This window comes from Pantherophis guttatus, chromosome 7 (assembly GCF_059756535.1).
Source record: "Pantherophis guttatus breed Tessera chromosome 7, ASM5975653v1, whole genome shotgun sequence".
Classification (NCBI taxonomy): domain Eukaryota; kingdom Metazoa; phylum Chordata; class Lepidosauria; order Squamata; family Colubridae; genus Pantherophis; species Pantherophis guttatus.
In genome coordinates, this window is record NC_142069.1 from 87,234,821 (window position 1) to 87,259,440 (window position 24,620).

Here is a 24,620-nt window from a genome sequence, read left to right on the forward strand (position 1 = left end):
CCAGCCCAGCCAGCCCAGCCAAGTCCAGCCCAGCCCAGCCCAACCCAACCCAACCCAACCCAACCCAACCCAACCCAACCCAACTCAACACAACACAATATAACCCACTCAACCCAACCCAACTCAACTCAACCCAACCCAACCCAACCCAACTCAACCCAATTCAACTCAACTCAACTCAACCCAGCCCAGCCCAGCCAGCCCAGGCAAGTCCAGCCCAGCCCAATCCAACCCAACCCAACCCAACCCAACCCAACCCAACCCAACACAACCCAACCCAACACAACACAACACAACACAACACAACCCACGCAACCCAGCCCAACACAACCCAGCCCAATGCAACCCAATGCAACCCAATCTAACCAGTGGTGGGTTCCTATCGGTTCGCTCCAGATCTTGCAAACCAGTAGTAGTGGGGGTGGGAAGCTCTGCCGACCCGCCCAGACATCATCACTGATGCTCTGCACATGCGCAGAAGCGCTGCGTGTGAGCGAAGGAAGCATGTGCGTGCTCCCATTGAGAACTGGTAGTGAAGGTAAGTGGAACCCACCCCTGAACCCAACCCAACACAACCCAACACAACCCAACCCAACATAACCCACACAACTCAGCCCAGCCCAACCCTACCCAACCCAACCCAACCCAATGCAACCCAATGCAACCCAACCCAACCAGTGGTGGGTTCCTATTGGTTCACTCCGGATCTTGCGAACTGGTAGTAGTGGGGGCGTGAGGCTCCGCCGATCCGCCCAGACATCATCACCAATGCTCTGCACATGTGCATAAGCACTGCATGTGAGTGAAGGATAGCATGTGCGTGCTCCCGTTGCGAACTGGTAGCAAAGATAAGTGGAACCCACCCCTGAATCCAACACAACCCAGCCCAACACAACCCAACCCAACACAAACCAACCCAACCCAACCCAACACAACCCAACACAACCCAACATAACCCACGCAACCCAGCCCAATGCAACCCTACCCATTGCAACCCAACCCAACCACTAAGCCCCAAAGTCGGTACCTTTTGCAGTGGTTCCAAGAGAAATCCAATGGCTAAGATAGCAATCATGACAATGAGAGCTGAGAGGAGTCCAGCGACCTGCAGGACAAAAAAAAAACCTTGGTTAACACACTTCCTCTAAAATAACTCTGGGTAATTCATTTACCGCAAAAGCTTAAATCACCCAATACCTGCGTCTTCCCTCCGGTGCTTTCTTGCACTCCAGACCTAGAGAGCGAAGTGCTTGCCGCAAATCCTTTGAACACCCCTCCAAAGATGTTGCTGATTCCAAAGGCAACCAATTCCTTTAAAACACACACATACACAAACACTGCAAGGTAATACAGAGAGTTCCCGACTTACAACAGTTTGCTTAGTGACCGTTCATAGTCACAACAGCACTGAAAAAAGTGACTTACGACCAGTTTCCCACACCTTCTCCCCTGTTAGTCCTCTTGTATCCCCATCATATTCAAACCAGATGTTTTCCGAATGGCCGCCCTTAGAATGCAGTTGAATTCTTTTGAATCTTGTAGTAAGTTAGTATATTTTAGCTTATGTTTGTTTAATGCTATACCCTGTTTTTGCTCTGGGAAGTCGGGGATGGGGGTGGGGAAGGGGGGGTTGAAGGTTGTGTGGGGATAAAATGGTTGTCTAATTCTTAATAAAATCAAAAGATAGTTTAATAAATAAATGTATTATTAATAAATGTATTAATAGAGAAGTAATAAAGGTGGGGGAAATGTTACAATAAAGGAAATGATAATATTAAGATATGATAAATATTGGAAGAGCAGAAAAAAGACACAAAAGATGTATTCAGAAGATATATTGACTGACTGATTATGTATTGTTTGTTTGTTTGTTTATAAAATAAAAAAAACTTTTTAATTCAAAAAAAAAAAGAATGCAGTTGAATTCTCCTTTCGGACCTGGTGTCCTTGAAGTGTTGTCTCTGGCTGGCACAAAGTGCTTGGCACAGAGGTGTCAAACTCAAGGACTGTGGGCCAAATCTGGTGCATGAGATGCTTAGATCTGGCCCGTGCGGGCGCCCTGGAAACAGAGAAGGACTGGCCCACAGTGCCTCTGCCAGCAAAAATGGAATTCAGGAGAGCTGCGCGCAGCCCGTTTTCACTGGCACAACACACGGGCCACCACAGACGTCCAGGGGTGGGCTCCTGGGGGTTCAGCTGGGTTCGGGCGATCCTCTAGCCAAGGATTACCAGTTCGGCAAACCCCCAAATGCCACCCCTGGCTGGCCACGCCCACATGCCCTGCTCCTCCCCACCCCTCCCACCCCTCCCAGGAGTCTCCATGCGGCCCATTCATCATTCCAAGTAAGTGCAGGGGCCACGCACAGGGTCTGAGAAGGCAAAAAATGGGCCTACCGGAGGTTCCGGAAGTCCGGAAACGGGCCTGTTTCCGGCCCCTGCAGGGCCTCCAGATCCTGGGGGAAGCAGTTTTCGCCCTCCCGGAGGCTCGAGGAAAACCTCCGGAGCCTGGGGAGGGGGAAAAACACCCTCCCCGCTGTGGTGCAGGCGACCAACTAGGCCACGCCAACCATGGCCATGCCCACCCAGCAACAGGGCAGTGAACCCAGTGCTAAAGGATCCAAAGCCCACCCCTGTAGACGTCCCTGACACGAGTGACGTGAAGCTGGCCATGCCCACTCTGGCCACACCCACCCCGGCCCCCGAGGTCAAGTACAACCCCGATGTGGCCCTCAATAAAATTGAGTTTGACACCTCTGGCTTAAAGACTTCCCCCTTCCCTGCTCCCAAGGGCTTCCCTTCTGCCCCCTCTTGAGTCTACGGCAGGCTGGCATGGAGCAAGGCAAGAAGCAGGAGCGCAGTGGCAGATCCGGCACTTGCTAGATGCTTACCTGGTTGGCATCTATGGAGTAATCATGCTTAATGGAATAAACCTTCGCCACCGAAAAGGCAACGGCGAAGCCGACAATGGCGATAGAGATACTGTCTCCCAGACCACGTTCAAAGTACTTGAGATCGGGAGCCACGGGAGCTTGAAATCTAGAATGAAGGCACAGGAGGTATTTAAAATGGAGACCGTGTGTCGTTTTGGTAACACTGGTTGACTCAATACAGATGGCTAAATTACAGAGAGACACTTTTGGACCCGGTTAGTTGATATTTTGTCCTCTGCATTTATGGATCCAGGAAGCTCTGCAGGACATGGTTAAAAAAAAAAATCAAGTTGGCAACTCAGTGGTGCAATCCAAGGACTGCTTGTTTAGATTAAGATAGCAATAGCCATAACACTCAGACTTATATAACACTTTTCAGTGCTTTTACAGTCCTCTCTAAGCGGTTTACAGAGTCAGCCTCTTGCCCCCAACGATTTGGCTCCTCATTTGACCCACCTTGGAAGGATGGAAGGCTGAGTCAACCTTGAGCCTGGTGAGATTCGAACTGCCAAATTGCAGGCAACCGGCAGTCAGCAGAAGTAGCCTGCAGTTCTGCACTCTAACCATTGCGCCACTGTGGCTAAGATAAGATTAGTGTCATTTTTTTCCCCTGTGGGCACCCTGGCACACATTAAAAATGAAATTCTGTTGCCTGTTCTCAAAAGTGTACACATACATAACACACATATAAATGGTAAAGGTTCCTCTTGCACATATGTGCTAGTCGTTCCCAACTCTTGGGGGCGGTGCTCATCTCCGTTTCAAAGCCGAAGAGCCAGCGCTGTCTGAAGACGTCTCCATGGTCATGTGGCCGGCATGACTAAATGCCAAAGGTGAACGAATGTTGTTACCTTCCCACCAAAGGTGGTCCCTATTTTTCCACTTGCATTTTTTATGTGCTTTTGAACTGCTAGGTTGGTAGAAGCTGGGACAAGTAACAGGAGCTCACCCTGTTATGCGGCACTCGGGATTCGAACTGCCAAACTGCTGACCTTTCGATCGACAAGCTCAGTGTCTTAGTCACTGAGCCCCCGCGTCCCACCCTAACATATTAATGCATGTAAATATTAATCGATGTCCATTTTGGATGAGTAGCAGAAAGAGGAAGCTTGAGAATTCACAAGGTTGATGCTACATGGAACAAAATTGTGGCTGAATCTGGATGTTTTGCTTCAGATACCACGAAGCCCCCTCAGAAGGTAACAAGGAAAACAGGTCGTGAAGAGGATGTGTAGCATCCTGGACAATCCTGGGGACCCTGGTCAAACAACCCTTATATGTCCTGGATAGAAGGGAGTGAACTACCAATAATCTTTTCTGCTATCCTCACCACTCTCTGCACCGCCTTCCTGTCTGAAGCAGTAATGCTTCTAGATGAAGAGCCACTAGAGACCAGCAAATAGATTTGTATGTATTTGCTGCCATCTAGTGGTCATAGTAATGCAATATGACAGGATGCTCTCGATCGTCTCTCAGTTTATAGAAAGTGGTAAGGACAGTGGAAGGGAGATGTATTTTTCTCATGTGACACAGAAAATGTAAGCGCTGCTGTACCCGCTTCACCAGTGTCTCGCCGTTGAGCGATCAAACCAGATTGTACCATCAAGTGGGTGGGGGGAGAGAATCACTCTGCAAAAGTCCTTTGAGGGGGTGATTCAAGGGTGTTGGGTCCTTGGTGCTCTCTGGGCTTGGTGGTTTTCCTGCAGAGGTTTCATTACCCAACTAGGTAACATCATCAGTACAAACCACACTCCCTTCTAGCACTGATGATATTGCCTAGTTGAGTAATGGACGGGTTGTAAGCAATGGTGGGCTGCAACCTGTTTAATAACCGGTTCTGTGACCGTGCGTGCAAAGCGTGCAGCTAACGTGCTTACGCGCAGTGTTCAAAATACAGCAATTTGAAGCTCAGCTGCTTACCTTCTAAGGCAGCCCCGGTAAGTAGAACAGCGGAACTGCGGAAATCAGCTGTGCTGCGCGAATCAGCTGAGCCAGAAAGAACAAAATATAGGACAGGATGCGGCGGGGTGGGGGGGGAGGAGCCAGCTGATCGTTGGAACTTCCGGTTCTCCCGAACCGGTCCAAACTGGTAGCAGCCCACCACAGGTTGTAAGTCAAGGACTACCTTGTATGCTTAAACTTACAGCCCATGTGGTGGATTCCATTTACAAAGCATTTAAATTGGACTGTGGAAGCTCTTCCAAATTATAATTGTGGCTAAATTTGAGTAAGAAGGGAAAAACAACCTGAAAGCTATCTGTTTCCATTAATATATACAGTATAGTGTCTACTTACCCGACATCTAATGTTCCAACAGTATCTACCTCGAATATTTCTTTGAAATTAAAGCCATAAGATAGTCCAGCTGCTATGACTGTCTGGAAAGAAGCACAACAAAACAATTTTTAAAAAGCTTTACAAATTTTCAAGGGGCTATTCAGGGGTGAAATCCAGCAGGTTCTGACAGGTTCTGGAGAACCGGTAGTGGAAATTTTGAATAGTTTGGAGAACTGGCAAATACCACCTCTGGCTGGCCCCAGAGTGGGGTAGGAATGGAGATTTTGCAGTATCCTTCCCTTGGAGTGGAGTGGGAATGGGGATTTTGCAGTATCCTTCCCCAAGCCACGCCCACAGAACCGGTAGTAAAAAAAATTGAATTCCACCACTGGGTCTATTTAAGTATTTAGTAAGGTAAAGGTAAAGGTTCCCCTCGCATGTATGTGCTAGTCATTCCCGACTCTAGGGAGCAGTGCTCATCTCCGTTTCAAAGCCGAAGAGCCAGCACTGTCCGAAGACGTCTCCGTGGTCATGTGGATGGCGCACGGAACGCTGTTCCCTTCCCACCAAAGGTGGTCCCTATTTTTCTACTTGCATTTTTTACGTGCTTTCGAACTGCTAGGTTGGCAGAAGCTGGGACAAGTAACGGGAGCTCACCCCGTTCCGCGGCGCTAGGGATTCGAACCGCTGAACTGCCGACCTTTCGATCGACAAGCTCAGCGTCTTAGCCACTGAGTCCTATTTGAGTATTTACCATCGCCTTATTGTAAGAGTTATTTAAGAGTGCCAGCTCTTAAAGAAAGACTGATTGCCTATTTAATTTTAGCCTGTCCTTTCACCATGAATGATGGAGCAAACTCATTAAGGTTTTCATTGTCTTTATGCTTGAAATCCTCTGAAACCTGAACCCAGATTTGTGGGTTTGAATGGATGGAGATGTTTTAACAATAAGGGTTGATGGGGTCATTTCCTTTTCGTGTCCATGGGAAAATGAGAGTTCTCCCAACTGAGGAACAAACTAATTTTTCACTATTGAGGAAAATACAATTTGGGTTGATTAAGGTCAGGGTTATAGCATTTATTGGGCCTGGTTGCCTAGCGGTTAAGATGCTGGACTTGTCAACCAGAAGGACGGCAGTTTGAGACCCCAGTGCTGTGTGATGGGGTAAGCTCCCGTTCCTTGCTCCAGCTCCTGCCCACCTAGCAGTTCGAAAGCATGCAAATGCGAGTAGATAAATAGGTACCACTTCAATGGGAAGGTAACAACATTCATTGTGCCTTAGCGTAGTCATGTTGGCCGCATGACCACAAAAAATGTCTTGAGACAATGGTGGCTCCCTTGGCCAAGAAACGGAGATGAGCATCGCCCCCTAGAGTCCGACACAACTCAACAGGGAAGAAACCTTTACTCATTTATCTTTATAGTATCTATTCCGCAAGGATCTGATTGACCACTAGATGGCAGCAAATACATACAAAAATATTTGCTGCTCTCTAGGGACTCTTGTGTAAAAACTTTTATCTTGAAGTATATTTTTTAAAGTACAGGGTTTAAGCTCAACATTTAGCCCAAAGGAGCAGCTAAAAATTGCAGGAATGAGACGGTGGTTGCCTTAAGATGTTAGGAGAAAACAGCAAACTTAGGCTGTAATTCACATGGCAACCCAGTAAGGTGAAATCACCTGTTGGATTGAAAAGGTAAAGGTTCCCCTTGCACATATGTGCTAGTCGTTCCCAACTCTAGGGGGCGGTGCTCATCTCCGTTTCAAAGCCGAAGAGCCAGCGCTATCCGAACATGTCTCCGTGGTCCAGGGGTGGGTTCTACTTACCTTTACTACTGGTTTGCAACAAGGCTGTGCTTTGCTCTCTGTGGCCTTCTGGGATCAAAAACGGGCCATGGGGGGCGCGGTGCTCCCCCGTGCCCCGTTTTGAGTCTAGTAGGCCTCCCTGCAGCCTCCTGGGATCAAAATTGGGCCGCGGGGGTGTGTGTCTGTGCCGCTCCCCCTGCGCTCCCCCACCCCCCGCACATGCGTGTGTGACCCTCAGCCATGCGTATGTGACTTCCACCCCCCATGCATGCACGTGCAACCTCCCTTGCATGTGTGCACATCTCCCGCATATGTCCCGCCCCCCGTGTATGCGTGGCAGAGACCCGAAAATCAGCTGGCTGGCGGGAGGCGCGTGCACATGCGCAGTGGAGCTGAGTTAGGCGAGAGGGCTCCTCATGCCAGCTGTGGCACGTGTGCCGTAGGTTTGCCATCACGGTCCTAAATCAAAGAAAAGACCTAGCAGCCCAAGAAGAAAAAGCAGAAGCCATCAACAACATACAGTGTAAGGACTGTAAGTTGTGCCGTGGAGGACAAACAGGCAGAAGAATAGCAGAGCGTAGCTGGGATCACTAACTAGCAAGCAGGAGACATGATTAAAAACCCCTTAATTTCTCAACACGTGGACCAACCTAACCGTAGTTTCAACTGGGAAATTTGAACATGGACTAAGCCAAGTCCAAAAATGTGAGACGAAGTCTGGAAGTCTGACATTCAGACAAATCAGCCATCAACAGGCACATAATCATAAACAACATCTGCACACCATTCAGAAGAGACAATCAAAAACCAAAAAGGAAACCAAAAGACCAAAAATTTGTCAGCAATCAATAAGCGGAGATGAACACCAATACTAAGCCAACAAACAAGAAGTAAACAATACTCCAGTCAAGAAGGTACCAACTCAGACAAACAAGCTAACAGTAAACAATGGCCTAATTAAGGAACCACCAAGAACACTCCCATCAACACTGACAGGGCAAACCACTTAAGTAGAAAACAGAGAGCAAACCCAACTCATTTCATTTTAATGTATGCGGATTAGTGTACATTCAAGGTGACAATAACTCCTCTAACTCCTTTCACTGATGATGTTACCTAGTTGGGTAATGAAACGTCTTTAAGAAAACAACCAAGTTCTGAGAGCACCAAGGAGCCCACCATTTATTTATAGTCTTATAGCTTGGATCCAGAGGTGGAAAGTGACAATATTCTGGGGTTTTTTTCTTCCACAGGCAGTCAGTTCACAGAAATCCAGATGGTGGCCATGACTGAACCCTCATTCCTGTTTTATGTGCTTCATATTAAACAAAAAGCTTCAGTCATGTGATTGTGGCCGCCATCTTGATTTTTTTTTAACCTGACCCCAATCGAGGATGCCATTATTTGAACAAATGATAGACGTGAACAGAACCCAAAATATCTAATTTTAAAAAAATTTAAAATGGTCTACTTTAGCTCGCAAAAGAAATGGAGGCATTCTTACCACAATGACTTCGATAGGAATCGGTACCGGGAGTTTGGCTTTGAAACGGTCGTTCAGTTCCTTGACCACACTCACAACGACTAAGATAATGAGCGCGGTGACTAAATCTGCGATGTTGGTATTGGTGATTTGCTCAAATATACTTTTCAGGGTCTGTTAAAAAGGAAGAAAGGGCTGGGTATTAAGACGATGTAGTTGCAGATGACAAAGGAGCATCACAAATTGTGTTTTGAAGTGTCGGCTTCCCGCGTGTGGGAAGCCACCCCCCCTCCCAGAAGAATGAAATATTTTAGGAAATATTAAAAAGGCAGAATATTATATTTCCCTGGATGATAAAAGAAGAAACATATTTTTTGAAGACAGAAAGCAGCTCCCTGTCCAGCAGCTCTCCATTAAGAAAGACTGGGCCAGCCTATCTACAAGACAAAAGACCTTCAGCTCCAGGATGATGGGATTAAGACCTGACCCTCCAGGACATAATAGGATGAACCCAGTGGTGAAATCCTGCTGATTCTGTCTGGCTCGTGCGAACCAGTAGAAGCAGTGGTGGTACGTGGTTTGGCAAACTGGTCGTGGCGGCAGCGTGAGGCTCCACCCATCTGCCCGGATGTCATTACTTCCTGGTTTTAACCAGGAAGTAGCCCGTTTTTTACCCTCTGCACATGGCACTTGAATAGCCAAGAGCTTTTGTTGTGGTTGCGGGGAGTCCTTGATTTATGACCACAACTGAGCCCCAAATGTACATTGCTAAGCAGCACGGTTGTTAAGTGAACATAGTCCCATTTTACAACCTTCACTAACAAATGGTTGTGAGTTGACAACTACCTGTGCTTGAAAAACAACGGCAACAACAATGCATAATAACAAATCGGAGACGTTTCCTGAGAAATGAGGATTTGGAGTTTGTAACACTCACCCAGATGAGTCCCAGAGGTGTATTAAACGGCTCAACCGGTAGTTGAAAAATGAACTTCAGTTGAGACACAAAAACGTGTATCGCAGCACCCGTAGTAAATCCACTGATTAATGGCTGAGATAAATAGATGACGATGAAGCCGAAGCGTAAAGCACCCAGGACTAACTGGAACAGAAGAATAAGGACATTAGAGACGGAAAAAGAAACAAGGATCTTGATGATTACTCGGGAAAAACTGAAAATTGAACAGTAGACACTTTTTTTTTTTGCTGGGATAGAAATCATTTTGTATCAGGAGCGAAAGACAGGTCCACAAGAAAAGGTTCAATTATGCTGATTTATTACTAAAATCCTATGCACTGAAATCTTCTTAACTAGCTATTAGTCCCTGCTTGGAATTAGATGCTGGTTAATGTCCCAATGGTGTTTTTTCAGGAGGCAACTGGACTTTCTGGTTTTTTCTTCTGAAGACGTTTCGCTTCTCATCCAAGAAGCTTCTTCAGCTCTGACTGAATGGTGGGGGAATGGAAGGATTTATATTCCTTGCAGACAGCTAGTCATTTGCATCCTTTTTAGAGGGTCGTTGAGGCCACTTGGAGGTTTGTCTGTGTCTTCGGGGTCACCCGAATAGTGCAAATGGTTTCTGTACTCTGCAATTTTTCCAGCTGTCTGCAAGGAATATAAATCTTTCCATTCCCTGCTGTCCTGTCAGAGTTGAAGAAGCTTCTTGGATGAGAAGCGAAACATCTTCAAAAGAAAAAAAAACAAGAAAGTCCAGTTGCCTCCTGAAAAAGCACCTTTGGGACAACCATGACCTGGATGACTGAGCATCTCTACAGACAATACTGGTTAATGGAATTCAAAGGAGGCTGGATTTGGTCTGTTTGCGACCACGTCACGATTCTAGGCTGATCCCTCTTTTGACTCCATCCCCAGTTTCTGCCATTCCTTCTTCTACATCTCCTACATTTGTAGGATATTACTTAATACAGGATTGCTATTTCAGTAAATAAAAATAATATTTAAATAGTGAATCATAGTGAATAATTTTGTCCTCCTTCCTGCCTGTTTTTTTTTAAAAAAACAATCAGCTTCTTTTCTATTTCTTTTTAAAATCAATTACTTTTGATCCAACGGAAGGAAGTAAGTTGTGAATTTTGGAGACGGGTAGTCCTCAACTTACGACTATTCCTTTCATGAAATAGTCCTGAGGATTTGGAGATTCTTTTCATGCTTCTGAACATGTCCTTAGAACTAAGGCAGTGGTGGGCTTCAGCCGGTTCGCACTGGTTCAGGTCAACCGGTTGTTAACTTTTTGCCCAGTTTGGAGAACCGCCTAATCCCACCTCTGGCTGACCTGCCCCTCTCCTCCCAGGAGTCCCCCGGTGGCCCGTTTTGGCTTTCAGGATGGTGCAGGAGACCTTCCAGGCCCAAAACTGGGCGCAAGGGGGCATCGTGCCACCTGGTGCCCCATTTTGACTGGCAGAGTGCTGCAGGATGCTGAGTGCTGTCCCTGGCCATGCCCACCTGACAACACCCACCCAGCTGGTCATTAGGGCAGAGAACCAGCTGTTAAATTATTTGAATCCCACCACTGAATTTAGGGTCTTTTCTCTGCATTGTAGTTACTACTTCCATTGAGGACAGGACAGGAAGATTTTATGATGCTACCTAACAGATACGCATCTGAGCTAAAGAGGAGAAGGATAGGACAATGTTTGGACAATTGGTACCAGCTTTGGGATAGTTTTTTTTTGGGGGGGGGGAGGGAAAGATTTTTTTACAAAAAATCTTCTCCTTCTTCTTTCTTTCCCTTCCCTACCTCCTCCCCTCTCCTACTTTCTTCCTTCCTCCTCTCCTTCCTCTTCCCTACTTCCCCTTACTTTCCCCCCACTCCTCCACTCTTTTCCCCCTTTCTAACCTTCTCTCCTACTCTTTTCCCCTCTTTTTTCTTCCTCTCCTTTCCCCTTTCTTCCATTCCTCTCTCTCCCTCTCCTCTTCTATCTTACCCTCTACTCCTCTCTTCTTTCTTTCCCTTTTGTTGTCCAATATTTCCCCTATTTGGTATCCGAGCATCCCCAATTTTATATTACTATATACTTTCTTTCCAATTTCCTTTCAGTTTTATCTAGTCCAGAGGTCTTCAAACTTGGCAGCTTTAGGACTTGTGGACTTCAACTCCCAGAATTCTCCAGCCAGAGAATTGTGGGAGTTGAAGTCCACAAGTCTTAAAGCTGCCAAGTTTGAAGATCTCTGATCTAGTCTATCATCTCTATCATCATCATTGTACATTTATATTATAACCTTCTATCTCACCCCCACATCCTCTTTTTCCATTTACTCTGGTGTCGTCTGGGTGTCTAATTCTTCTTGTCTTTTCCCGCGTTCATCTTTCTCTTATCTAATTTGTTTATCTATCATCTTTTATTCATGTTTCATTTCTAACCATACATAGAATCTTCCCCATGTCTTGAAATACACCGATTCCTCTTTATCCTTTATTCTTAGCGTTAATCTATTCATTTCTGCACAGTCTAAAAAAAGGAGAAGAATAGGACAATATTTGGACAATTGGTACCAGCTTTGGGATAGTTTTAAATGCTAAAAAAAAGAGGATACATTCATACAGAAAACACTTACCTGAAAGATGCCAGCCAGGACAGTGACGGATACCGCCACCATGACTCTTTCCTGGTTTAGCGATGAATTGTTCATTGCGCCATTGGTGTTCCCAGGTTCATCCGGGACCATGTTGATAACTGCTCCTCCTACCATCAGACTCAGGATGGGGAAAGGTCCTGTGTGACATGATTGACATTACATCAGTGGTGGGATTCAGCCGGTTCTCTCCGGATCACGCAAACTGATAGCGGCGACTGAGGGAGGCTCCGCCCACCTGCCCAGATATAATGCGCAACTACTGCGGGTGTGGAGAGCCTACCTTTTGCGAACCGGTAGGGAAGGTAAGTGAATCCCACCTCTGCTTTACATGATCTGTCTATCAAACAGTTCTTGTGACTTTTATACCGCCCAAGCTAGCGAAGGATTATAAAGCTATCACAATCCTGAACAGGATGATGGACGACGGAGAGAGTCCTTGTTGACTCTTGTAGTGATCTGTCTTTAAGGAGATCTCTCAGAGATCTCCCAATGGGGCATTCATGCCCACTGTAGCTAACCATCTTGATCTGGTTCTCTTCTTCTGACAAGAATAGAAAGGCAGAGTTGGAAGGGATCTTGGAGCAGGGGTGAAATGCTCCCGGTTCGGCCGAAGAGGTTGTAGAAAAAAAAATGCTTTTAAAAGCCTCTGACGATCCCAGCTGAGTTGCCTGATCGTCAGAGGCTTTTAAAAGCATTTTTTTTCCTGCAACCTCTTCGACCGAAGAGGTTGTAGAAAAAATGCTTTTAAAAGTAAAAAGAAAAAAAAGTTGGCCACGCCCACCCAGTCACATTAAACCCTCCCCCCCCCCCACCAAGCCATGCCCACAGAACCGGTAGTAACAAATTTTACATTTCACCACTGCCTTCGAGGTCTTCTAGTCCAACCCCCTGCTTAGGCAGGAAACCCTATACCATTCCAGACATATGGTTATCCAACATCTTCTTAAAAACTTCCAGTGTTGGAGAATTCACAACTTCTGGAGGCAAGTTGTTCCACTGGTTAATTGTTCTCACTGTCACTCCTTAATTTTGGATTGCTTCTCTCCTTGATTAGTTTCCACCCATTGCTTCTTGTCCTGCCCTCAGGTGCTTTGGAGAATAGCTTGACTCCCTCTTCTTTGGGGAAGCCCCTGAGATACTGGAAGACTGCTATCATGTCTCCCCTAGTCCTTCTTTTCATTAAACTGGACATACTCAATTCCTGCAACTGTTCTTCATATGTTTTAGGCTCCAATCATCCTCTAATCCTCTTGGTTGCTCTTCTCTGCACTCTTTCTAGAGTCTCAACATTCCCTTCTCTCCTTCCATCTTCCAGACCATTGGATCTCTTAACCACCGCGCCACAGTCATTAAGGCATCATGGTTAAGCGAACCTATAGTTCGCTATGATGCCATTTGGCCAAAACCCAAAAGTAAGTGCCATCATAACACATGGTCACATGACCACGGGACACTGCAAACGCCCCTAAATTTGACCGAGCACCCTACATTTGGCCCCTTGACCATGGAACTTCAAATCCAGGTCATCAGTGTCCCCCTCTTTTTTTTTTTGAGTCAATTCAAACTTTGAACGGTTGCTAAGCAACCGTTCATAAGTGGTGGACTACCTCTAAACCACATCTACCTCCCCTCGGATGCACCAATCGCTCAACCACAACTTGCTCTACAGCCCAAACGTTAAAATAGGCTTTGTAGAACCTGCATGGAATAATTCCCTGTATGAAAGCAAATAGAACATTTAATCGAGACATGATATTGTTCTGTGCAAGAACATCGGGGTGAGTTTCACTTATCTTTGCTACTGCTTCGCTCGCGCGGGCGCCACTTCTATGCATGTACAGATTGTATTTGATGGCGTCCGGGCGGGTGGGCAGAGCCTCCCGCTGCAGCTACTACCGATTCGCCCGAATTGGGGCGAACCGGTAGCAACCCACCACTATATACACATCTCTATTTGATAGAATTTTAGGTCCTTTCCATGCTTGATAATTCCTCACAGTCATAAAAATCACCCTATGCCACGTATTTATGCCACCTGCCTTGTACGTGATTATGATAAAAAGTTTGTGCTGACCCCTGAGCCCATATTTTGTGATTCTTCTCGGCTGCACTTGATCATAAACTATGTCATTTGAGCATCAGTTTGGTGGAGCTGTTCTGCCCCAGCTACGGACCCCAAAGAACGCAGCATACACAAAGTCTGTACAAACCTTAGTTTACTAAATTAAACCAGTCTTTTTCAAACAAAGGCTGTTCATTAACTTTCTTAACAGCCTACAAGAATCCAAAGAATAAATAATCGTAATCTTACTATGGTTGGCAGAAAGCCCAGAAGCAATTTGCAGGAAACTGATAAGAGAACTAAGATCCAGACGGGAAGGAGAGTGAACGAAGTTGTTCCCTGCAAATTGCCTTGGTCGTCGTCCTTCCTTAAACAAGCTAAGGGAGTGGCCAATTAGCCCCAAGCTTTACTCTCGAGGAGACCTTCTCCTGAGGATCCACTCCTGCCTTTTGGCAGCTCTGCGTGCCCGTGCATCGAGAAGAGGCTCCTCCTCTTCTTCCTCTTCACTTAAGGGAGCTTCTGGAGGTTCTGAAGGCTCTGGCTGAATCCCACCTCTGGCACCACATTTTCTCCAGCCTCCTCATTGTCTGACTAGAGTGCCAGCTGCACAGGCTGCTGGCGCAGCACCACACCAGCCTCCTCGCTGTCGGAATCAGCTACTAGCTGCACAGGCTGCTAACGGGCCACAACAGGAGCATGTTCTATTGTGAGGCTAATTAAAAACTTCGCCCCCAAGTTCAACTGGAATTTAGTTCAACGTACCGACCGATATATGTCTGGAAGTGCCGAAGAAGAAATATATAACCACGGGGAAAAAGGCTGCGTAGAGTCCATAACTCGGAGGGACGTTTGCCAATAAAGCAAATGCTAGACCTTCAGGAAAAGAGAGAAAAAAAATAATAATACGAGTGAAAAAATACAGATAGTCCTTGAGTTACAACCGTTCATTTAGTGACCATTTGAAGTTACAACGGCACTGGAGAAAAAATGACATGGCCATTTTTCACACGACCGTTGCAGAAATCCTTAGGATCATGTGATCAAAATGTAGAAGCTTGGCAAGTGACATGTACTTATGTTAATGCTAACATGCTTGTGAAGAAGGCACAGAAGAGGCTGTACTTCCTGAGAATGCTCAGGAAGATAAATCTATCTCAGCATCTACTTCTGTCCTACTATCGCAGCACCATTGAGAACGTCCTGACATACGGCATTCTTGCATGGTATGGGAGCAGCTCTGTAGCGGACAAAAAAAGCTCTACAGAGAATCATTAAAACTCCCCAGAATATCATGGGACTCCAGCTACCAGCCATGGACGACATCTTCGAATCTCGCTGTTTGAGAAAGTTGCATAACATTCTCGGAGACTCTTCCCATCCTGCTTACAATTTTTTTGGACTGTTGCCTTCTGGCAGAAGATACGGAACAATTAAAACTCGGTCCACATGTTTTCCGAATAGTTTTTATCCCAGAGCTATAATTGCACTCAACAATGAACTAAAGGGCGACCGTCAGTGAGCTGTTGGACAGCATTACTTGGTCTGTTGTGTGGATGTTTGGGTGGTTCAGGGGTGGGGAATTTGTGTTGGGTGGGAGTGTGTTTGGGGATTGTTATGTGTGTTGGACCTGGTCTTTGGGTGTTAAGTGAATTTCGTTGTATGGGTATACTGTGTATACACGTACAATGACAATAAAGTTATTTATTTATATTTATGATGGTTGCAGTGTCCTGGGGGGTGTGTGTCACGTGATCCCCCTTTGAGACCTTCTGACAAGCAAAGTCAATGGGGAAGCCAGATTCACTTAACAACCATGATACCCACTTAACCACTGCAAGAATTCACTTAACAACGGTGGTGAGAAAGGTTGCAGAATGGGGCAGAACTCACTTCAAAAACTCATTTCCTCTTGCTTAGCAGGAGAAATTTTGAGGTCATTCACGGCTGTAAGTCGAGGTGGTGAGGACAGTATCTCGTGCAGAGAAAAAAACACCACATTTATTAACCAGAATTTAAAACAGCTACCTTGTAAGATGGCGACCAATCCTGTGCTAATTCCCGAAACGATGTCGCTAAGAAGCCAATTCTTTATCTGATATGCAGGTAACCAGGAAGCCACAGGAAACAAGTGAAGAGCTGCACTTTTGACTCTTTGTGGAGTACACCTGAAAAGCCAACGGAGCATTAATGCAACAGTTCGAATACGGACATTTTTCAATCGTTTCGATATTCTACTACTGCGAAGACGCTGAGCTTGTCGATCGAAAGGTTGGCAGTTCAGTGGTTTGACTCCCGAGTGCCGCATAACAGGGTGAGCTCCCTGACTTGTCCCAGCTTCTGCCAACCTAGCAGTTTGAAAGCACGTAAAAAATACAAGTAGAAAAATTGGGACCACCTTTGGTGGGGAGGGAACAGTGTTCCGTGCACCTTTGGTGTTGAGTCAGGCCGGCTACATGACCACGGAGACGTCTTCGGACAGCGCTGGCTCTTTGGCTTTGAAACAGAGATGATCACCGCCCCCTAGAGTCGGGAATGACTAGCACATAGGTGCGAGGGGAACCTTTGCCTTTACCTTTAGCTGAGACAACTGCAACTGTATTTAGGAGATTGATTAGATTAGAAGACTGGAGGCTAAATCGTACGATGAACGGTTGCCGGAGGTAGGTATGTCTAGCCTAAGAGAAGGACTAGGGGTGACATGATAGCAACCTTCCAATATACACAGACGCATGCCCACACCCATAATTTTATGTGCCCCAGCCCTGCGCATGCGACTCCCCCGCTTTCCCATGCTCCTAGCACGTGATGGCCCGGTGGGCCCGGTAGGCCTGTTTTTTGTTCTTCCCCGGCCTCCAGAGCCTTTCTAGGAGCCTGGGGAGGGTGAAAACCGTCTTCCCTCCCCCCCCGGAGGCCGTCGGGAGGTCTGAAATGGCCCGTTTGCCAACTTCTGCTGGGATCTCCGTCCCCAGGCTCCTAAAAAGGCTCTGGAGGCTGGGGAGAGCAAAAAACAGGCCTTCCGGACCCACCGGTAGTCAGCAAATGGACCATTTCCAGCCTCCAGGGGGCCTCCGGGGATGGGTAGGCAGGGAAGGCCATTTTTGCCCTTCCCAAGCTCCTAGAAAGGCTCTAGAGCCTGGGGAGAGAAAAAAACGGGCCTCCCCCGCCCCCCGAGGGCCTCCGGAAGCAGGAAACAGCCTGTTTTCCTACTTCCAGTGGGCCCAGAAGGCCCAAAAATCAGCTCAGCTGGCGCGCAAGCTCAGCTCGTGTGCTCACCAATATGGCTACACCACTGCTTCCAACTTTGTTATTCTGCATTTTGACAAGATCAGGGGAAGATCCTCTTCCCTTATGTGATATAATCAAAGGATAGTCCATGATTAACCGATCTCTCGATCAATCAGTTGATCCACTGGCGCTGAATTTCATCCATTTTATGGAACCATCAACTATCCACACTGCCTGGTTTTGTACAATATATGGGCTACAAATTAATCAGCCCCATTTTAACAAAATGAAATTCAATTCATTTTGTGAAAAAAGGAAGGTTCTACATTTAGGCAAGAAAAACATAATGCACAGGTACAGTATACGTGGTACCTCGCTCAATAGCTGTGAGAGGGATCTTGGAGTCCTAGTGGACAACCATTTAAATGTGAGCCAGCCGTGTGCAGCAGCGGCCAAAAAAGCCATCACAGTTCTAGGCTGCATAAACAGAGGAATAGAATCAAGATCACATGAAGTGTTCATACCACTTTATCATGCCTTGGTAAGTATTCCACACTTGGAATACTGCATCCAGTTTTGGTCACCACGATGTAAAAAAGATGTGGAGACTCTAGAAAGAGTGCAGAGAACAGCAACAAAGAACATTAGGGGACTGGAGGCTAAAACATACGAAGAACAGTTGCTGGAATTGGGTATGTCTAGTTTGATGAAAAGAAGGACTAGGGGAGACATGATAGCAGTCTTCCAATATCTCAGGGGCTGCCACAAAGAAGAGGGAGTCAAGCTATTCTCCAAAACACCTGAGGGCAGGACAAGAAGCAATGGCTGGAAACTAATCAAGGAGAGAAGCAACCTAGAACTAAGGAGAAATTTCCTGACAGTCAGAACAATTAATCAGTGGAACAACTTGCCTCCAGAAGTTGTGGATGCTCCAACACTGGAAGTTTTTAAGAAGATGTTGGATAATCATTTGTCTGAAGTGGTGTACGGTTTCCTGCCTAAGCAGGGCGTTGGACTAGAAGACCTCCAAGGTCCCTTCCAACTCTGTTATTCTATTCTACCCTACCCTACCCTACCCTACCCTACCCTACTCTATTCTACTCTACCCTACCCTACCCTACCCTACCCTACCCTACCTTACCCTACCCTACCCTACCCTATTCCATTCCATTCCATTCCATTCCATTCCATTCCATTCTATTCTATTCTATTCTATTCTATTCTATTCTATTCTATTCTATTCTATTCTATTCTCAAGCCACAATATTGTAATAACCAGCCACCCACTTCGATTCATGTTCTGTTCTAAACGCAAAAGTTGCTTCGTCGGACTGCGATGTGTGGTATGAATCTAGACACTGTCATCTGTGGGTTATTTCTGTGTCTTTTGTGCCAATTGAGCCAATTCTATTTTGGTCAGTAAACCCAAATTGAAACCATGGCTTATGACAGGGGTGGGCAAATGTGGCCCTTTTACAACCTGTGGACTTCCACTCCCAGAATTCCCGAGACAAGCTGTCTCAGGAATTCTGGGAGTTGAAGTCCACAAGTTGTAAAAGGGCCACATTTGCCCACCCTTGGCTTATGGCAAATGGACGAATCAGGTCAAGGAAAATCTTCGCCCAAATTACCACCGCACAATCTCACCGACCCGATTTGAAAAAACCTGACAACGATCAACCCACGATTGTTTCTCGCACGACCGTTTAGAAAAGCAAGCCTCTTACCTAAAGCATAATCTGAGATGATCCACCAAGGTTTTATGGTACCTGTGGACCTTCTGGTGCTCTTCATCGAAGGATAGATCGGAATAAACTGGTCGGGCGACCACGTACTGGTTACTCCCAGGATCCACCATTTCTCTGGCAAACGGGTCCTGCTGGTAGCTGTTGGAGTCCTTCATCTTTTAAACCACTCGAAGCCTTGAGAATAAATAACAGGCTGTGCTTTAAAACATAACTTACTATTCTGAAGACCACAGTTGAGTGAAGCCCTAATTAAGTATTACCACCTTTGAAGATCAAACAGAAGAGGAATATAATATTGAAATTAGAGGGTTTTATTCTCCTGGGATGACCTTCCTCCTCCCTTCTCCTCCTCCTCCTCCTCCTCCTCCTCCTCCTCCTCCTCCTCCTCCTCCTCCTCCTCCTCCTCCTCCTCCTCCTCCTCCTCCTCCTCCTCCATCATTTTCACACTTTTTGGCACTCTACTCCTAACAAAAACAACCACAGCGATTTTGACAAAAGAGTTAAAATATAAGGCAGCTATCTGGCTTTCTCTGGGTCAATGGTTTCAAAGATTAGCACCATCAAGGCCTTTTTTTTGTGTGTGTGTGCCTTCAGTTATAATGGTGAGAAAAAGGGAAAGGTTTGCGGCTTTCAAAAAAAAAAATCAGGCAGGTCCACTTAATTTGAGCTGGTTCTTTCATCCTGAAGGATTGGAGCAGAGCCAAACGTATAAAGGGTTTCATTGTTCTTTACACTTGAGGAAACTGTGGAACCCGAGAGCAGGTTTGCGGGTTTGGGGATTTATATGGATGTTTATAGTCACAGTTACCAGAGATTCATTTCCTTTTAGTGTTCTCTGTGAACTGGGCATCTCAAAACAGGAGAAAGCAGCTCCTTCTTCTTCTTCTTCTTCTTCTTCTTCTTCTTCTTCTTCTTCTTCTTCTTCTTCTTCTTCTTCTTCTTCTTCTTCTTCTTCTTCTTCCTCCATTCCTTCTCCTCCTCTTCTTTCTTCCATCTCTATCCATCCATCCATCCATCTATCTTCTTCTTCTCCTCCTCCTCTTTACTTCCTCCTCCTCCTCCTGTCTACTTCCTCCTTCTCCTTTTATCTCCTCCTCCTTCTCCATTCCTCCTCCTCCTCTTCTTTCTTCCATCTCTATCCATCCATCCATCCATCATCTTTCTTCTTCTTCTTCTTCTTCTTCTTCTTCTTCTTCTTCTTCTTCTTCTTCTTCTTCTTCTTCTTCTTCTTCTTCCTCTTCCTCTTCTTCCTCTTCTTCCTCTTCTTCCTCTTCTTCTTCTTCTTCTTCCCCTCCTCCTCCTCTTCTTTCTTTCCTATCTATCTATCTATCTATCTATCTATCTATCTATCTATCTATCTATCTATCTTTCTATAAATTTGATTTATATGCCGCCCTTCTCCGGAGACTCAGGGCGGCTTACAATGCGTTAAGCAATAGCCTTCATACTTTTGTATATTTATACAAAGTCAGCTTATTGCCCCCACAATCCGGGTCCTCATTTTACCTACCTTAGAAAGGATGGAAGGCTGAGTCAACCTTGAGCCTGGTGAGATTCGAACTTACAGTAATTGCAGACAGCTGGTGTTAATCACAATGCTATCAGTCTGCTGAGCCACCAGGCCCATCTCTCTCCCTCTCTCTCTTCCTCCTCCTCCTCCTCCTCCTCCTCCTCCTCCTCCTCCTCCTCCTCCTCCTCCTCCTCCTCCTCCTCCTCCTGTGTCGTTGTAACTTTGAACGGTCACTAAATGAACTGTTGTAAGCTGAGGACTATCGGCATTACTATAGTTCCTCAGTTTGAGAATCTCAACAGAAGCTGCTTTGATATTCATCTAAAAATATGTTCGCCAAACACTTCAGCAAATCGACCCCTTCATAAAATTTCAGATTGTTCATCGCCTGCCCCAAACATTTATTATATGAAACTAATTTTATAAATGCTACTTTAACTACAGTGGTGGGATTCAGCCGGTTCTGTCCGGTTCGGGTGATCCAGTAGCGCCAACTACGCTAGGCCCCGCCCACCGGCCCGGAAGTAATGCTGTCCTATTTAGTCATGTTTTAGAGGCTGTGCGCACGCGCGGAAGTTGTGCGTGTGAGCAAAGAGCATGTGCGGAAGTTGGACGCGCACTCACATTTGCGAACCGGTAGGTGGAATCCCAAAACATCGGGAGATTCTGAAATTTTACCACACGATCCTGGGGACGCTGCAAAGGTCGCAAGTGTGAAACACAGCCATTTTTTTTCATCGCCGTTGGTAACTTTCAACTGTCACTAAACGAAACTGTCGTAAGTCGAGGATGACCTGTGCTGCCATTCTGTTCAACCGCGGGTTTGCAAATTTAAAACACGATCACAATCAATAAAAACCAACGCAATTAAAAACAGAGATAGAAATTCAGGCCCATCCTACAAGACGTGCGTCGTGGCGGATTTGCCCTCAAGGCTGTGTGAGAAAGAGATTGTTGTATCGAATATGTTGTGCTTATTTGCCTCGTTCCTCTCCCCGCATGTTGTTACGGGAAACATTGTCCTTACACAACAGTTTTGCTCAATTGCTTTGTTTGCTTAGCTACCCCCCTTTTTTTTAACTTGATAAAGTACGGAAAAGTACAGAAAAAGAACAGTTAATAAGCTTTCTAAGCTCCTGAGAGAGTTTTTGAACTGTTTTTAAATAGTCTCCTTAATCCTGCTACTTCGTCTCTTTTTCTTGTCTGTCTTCTCCTTCTCCCAAACGTGCTTTTTCAGGAGGCAACTGGACTTCCTTGTTTTTTTTTTCTCTTTTGAAGACATTTCGCTTCTCATCCAAGAAGCTTCTTCAGCTCTGACAGGACGGTGGGGAATGGAAGAGCTGAAGAAGCTTCTTGGATGAGAAGTGAAATGTCTTCAAAAGTAAAAAAACAAGAAAGTCCAGTTTAGTTTAGTTTAGTTTAGTTTAGTTTAGTTTAGTTTAGTTTAGTTTAGTTTAGTTTAGTTTAGTTTATTTGATTTATATACCACCCTACTCCCGAAGGACTCAGGGCGGTGAACAGCCACAAGATAAAAAACACATAAATACAAAATTTAAAAACAGAATAAAACCGAATTAAAGGTTTAATTTAATTCCACAAGACTCAGGGCGGCTTACAATGCATTAAGCAATAGCCTTCATACTTTTGTATATTTATACAAAGTCTTCCTATCTCCTTCTCTCTTTCTCCCCCAATTTCTCTCCCTCCCCTCCCTCTTTCTCTTTGTCTTTCTCTCCTTTCTCCTCCTTTCTCTTTCTCTCTCTCTCCTCCTCCCTCTCCCCCTCTCTTTCCCTCTTTCCCTCTCTCCCTTTCCCTCCCTTTCTCTCTCCCCCTCTCTCTCCTCTCTCTCTCTCTCCTTCTTTTCTCTTCCTATCTCTCTCTGTCTTTCTCCCTTCCTCTCTCCCTGTCTCTGTCTCTCTCTTTCACACACACACAAATGAGCGTGCATGTATATGCATTTGTGTGTGTGCAGCCACCCATCCACACACAGATTTACAGGTAGTCCTTAACTTATAATCATTCATTTAGGGACCATCCGAAGTTACAACGGTACTGGAAAAAAAAAGTAACTTACGACCAGTCCTCGCTCTTACAACCGATGCAGCATCCGATTCAAATTTGGGCACTTGGCAACCAGCCTGATCCTAGAGTCACCTCAACTCCATTTGCAATCTTCCCAGCCGGATTACAACAAGGAAAATCAGTGTGGGTGCCATGCCAAGGTAAGGTTGTGTGAGGGGAAGTGGGGCTTACTCAAAACATTTTAACGTCCCACCTCCAGACAGTGGCAAACCATTTCTGAAAAGCCTTTGAAGAAAACTGACTTTTGAGCTGACTTAAACAGGGATGCGGTGGCTCAGTGGCTAAGACGTTGAGCTTGTCGATCAGAAAGGTCGGCAGTTCAGCGGTTCGAATCCCTAGTGCTGCGTAACGGGGTGAGCTCCCATGACTTTGTCCCAGCTTCTGCTAACCTAGCAGTTCGAAAGCACGTAAAAAATGCAAGTAGAAAAATAGGGACCACCTTTGGTGGGAAGGTAACAGCGTTCCGTGCGCCTTTGACGTTTAGTCATGCCGGCCACGTGACCACGGAAATGTCTTCAGATAGCGCTGGCTCTTCTTCGGCTTTGAAACGGAGATGAGCACCGCCCCCTAGAGTCAGGAACGACTAGCACATATGTGCGAGAGGAACCTTTACCTTTTTACACTGACTTAAAATTACCAAAACAACAACCACCGATGTTTGAGCCCGTTATCATCACCATCCCATGAATATTTGCTCAAAGGTAACTTCTCCTCAGTTTTCCGGAGTGTATTTCCTGAAACGTAAACCAAACAATTGCAGGCTAAATGACCTCTTGATACCTACTCCGATGAGGACATGCCAATGGGGTCCCAGAAAGCTTCTCAGGCAAGGAGTATAGAGGTTTTGGTTGGCTGATGAGCTGCATCCTTCCGAGACCACAAAGAATGGTACACTCCTGTGTAACTGTGAGTGGCAACTAGGTGTCCTGGTGGACTACCACTTAAGTATGAGTGTGATGAAGCTGTCACAAAAAGCCAATTCGGTCCTAGGCCGCATCAACAGAGAGATCAAGCATCAAGATCACAAGAAGTGATAGCACCACTCTATACCCAGCTAATGCCACAATTGGAATGACTATGGAGATTCTCCATCATCCAGGCCACAGTTGTCCCAAAGGTGCTTTTTCAAGATACAACTGGACTTTCTGGTTTTTCTTGGAAGACGTTTCGCTTCTCACCCAAGAAGCTTCTTCACCTTTCCCCACCGTCCAGTCAGAGCTGAAGGAGCTTCTTGGATGAGAAGCGAAACGTCTTCCAAGAAAAACCAGAAAGTCCGTTGCAAGTGGTGAAATCCAATTTTTTTTGCTACCAGTTCTATGGGTGTGGCTTGGTGGGCATGGCAGGGAAAGGATACTGCCAAATCTCCATTCCCACCCCACTCTGGGGCCAGCCAGAGGTGGTATTTGCCGGTTCTCTGAACTACTCAAAATTTCCGCTACCGATTCTCCAAACTGCTCAAAATATCTGCTACTGGTTCTCCAGAACCTGTCAGGATCTTCTGGATTTCACCCCTGGTCCGTTGTCTCTTGAAAAAGCACCTTTGGGACACACTTGGAATACTGTGTCCTGTTCTGATCATCATGATATTAAAAAAAATGCTGAGGCACTCTAAAAAGGGTGCAGAGAAGAGCAACAAAGATGATAAGAGGTGGGAAGGCCAAACTTTATGATGAACGGTTAAGAGAACTAGGTATGTTTAGCCTAATGAAGAGGAGGTTTAGGGATGACATGATAGCTGTCTTCCAATACTTGAGGGGCTGTTCCAAGGAAGAGGGGGTTGGTTTATTCTCCAAAGTACCAGAGGACAGGACGAGAAGTAATGAGTGGAAGCTTGTTTTGAAGAGACATCCAATCTGGAACTAAGGAGAAATTTCCTGACAGTGAGAACAATGGGACA

General features: G+C 45.9%; 1 protein-coding gene across 1 annotated transcript in view; it reads right to left on the bottom strand.

Annotated features, from left to right (window-relative positions):
• SLC26A3 (solute carrier family 26 member 3) overlaps positions 1 to 19,241 on the bottom strand; it is a 40,734-nt gene extending 21,493 nt beyond the window's left edge. The window contains exons 1-10 of the mRNA XM_060692646.2: positions 19,111 to 19,241; positions 16,184 to 16,323; positions 14,921 to 15,031; positions 12,076 to 12,233; positions 9,436 to 9,600; positions 8,520 to 8,672; positions 5,226 to 5,308; positions 2,889 to 3,036; positions 1,198 to 1,311; positions 1,028 to 1,105 (exon numbers count right to left, since the gene is read on the bottom strand). Of these exons, the coding sequence (XP_060548629.2) occupies positions 1,028 to 1,105; positions 1,198 to 1,311; positions 2,889 to 3,036; positions 5,226 to 5,308; positions 8,520 to 8,672; positions 9,436 to 9,600; positions 12,076 to 12,233; positions 14,921 to 15,031; positions 16,184 to 16,323; positions 19,111 to 19,241 (1,281 nt within the window). The remainder of the gene's footprint in view (positions 1 to 1,027; positions 1,106 to 1,197; positions 1,312 to 2,888; positions 3,037 to 5,225; positions 5,309 to 8,519; positions 8,673 to 9,435; positions 9,601 to 12,075; positions 12,234 to 14,920; positions 15,032 to 16,183; positions 16,324 to 19,110) is intronic.
• Between the last annotated feature and the right edge of the window lie 5,379 nt (positions 19,242 to 24,620).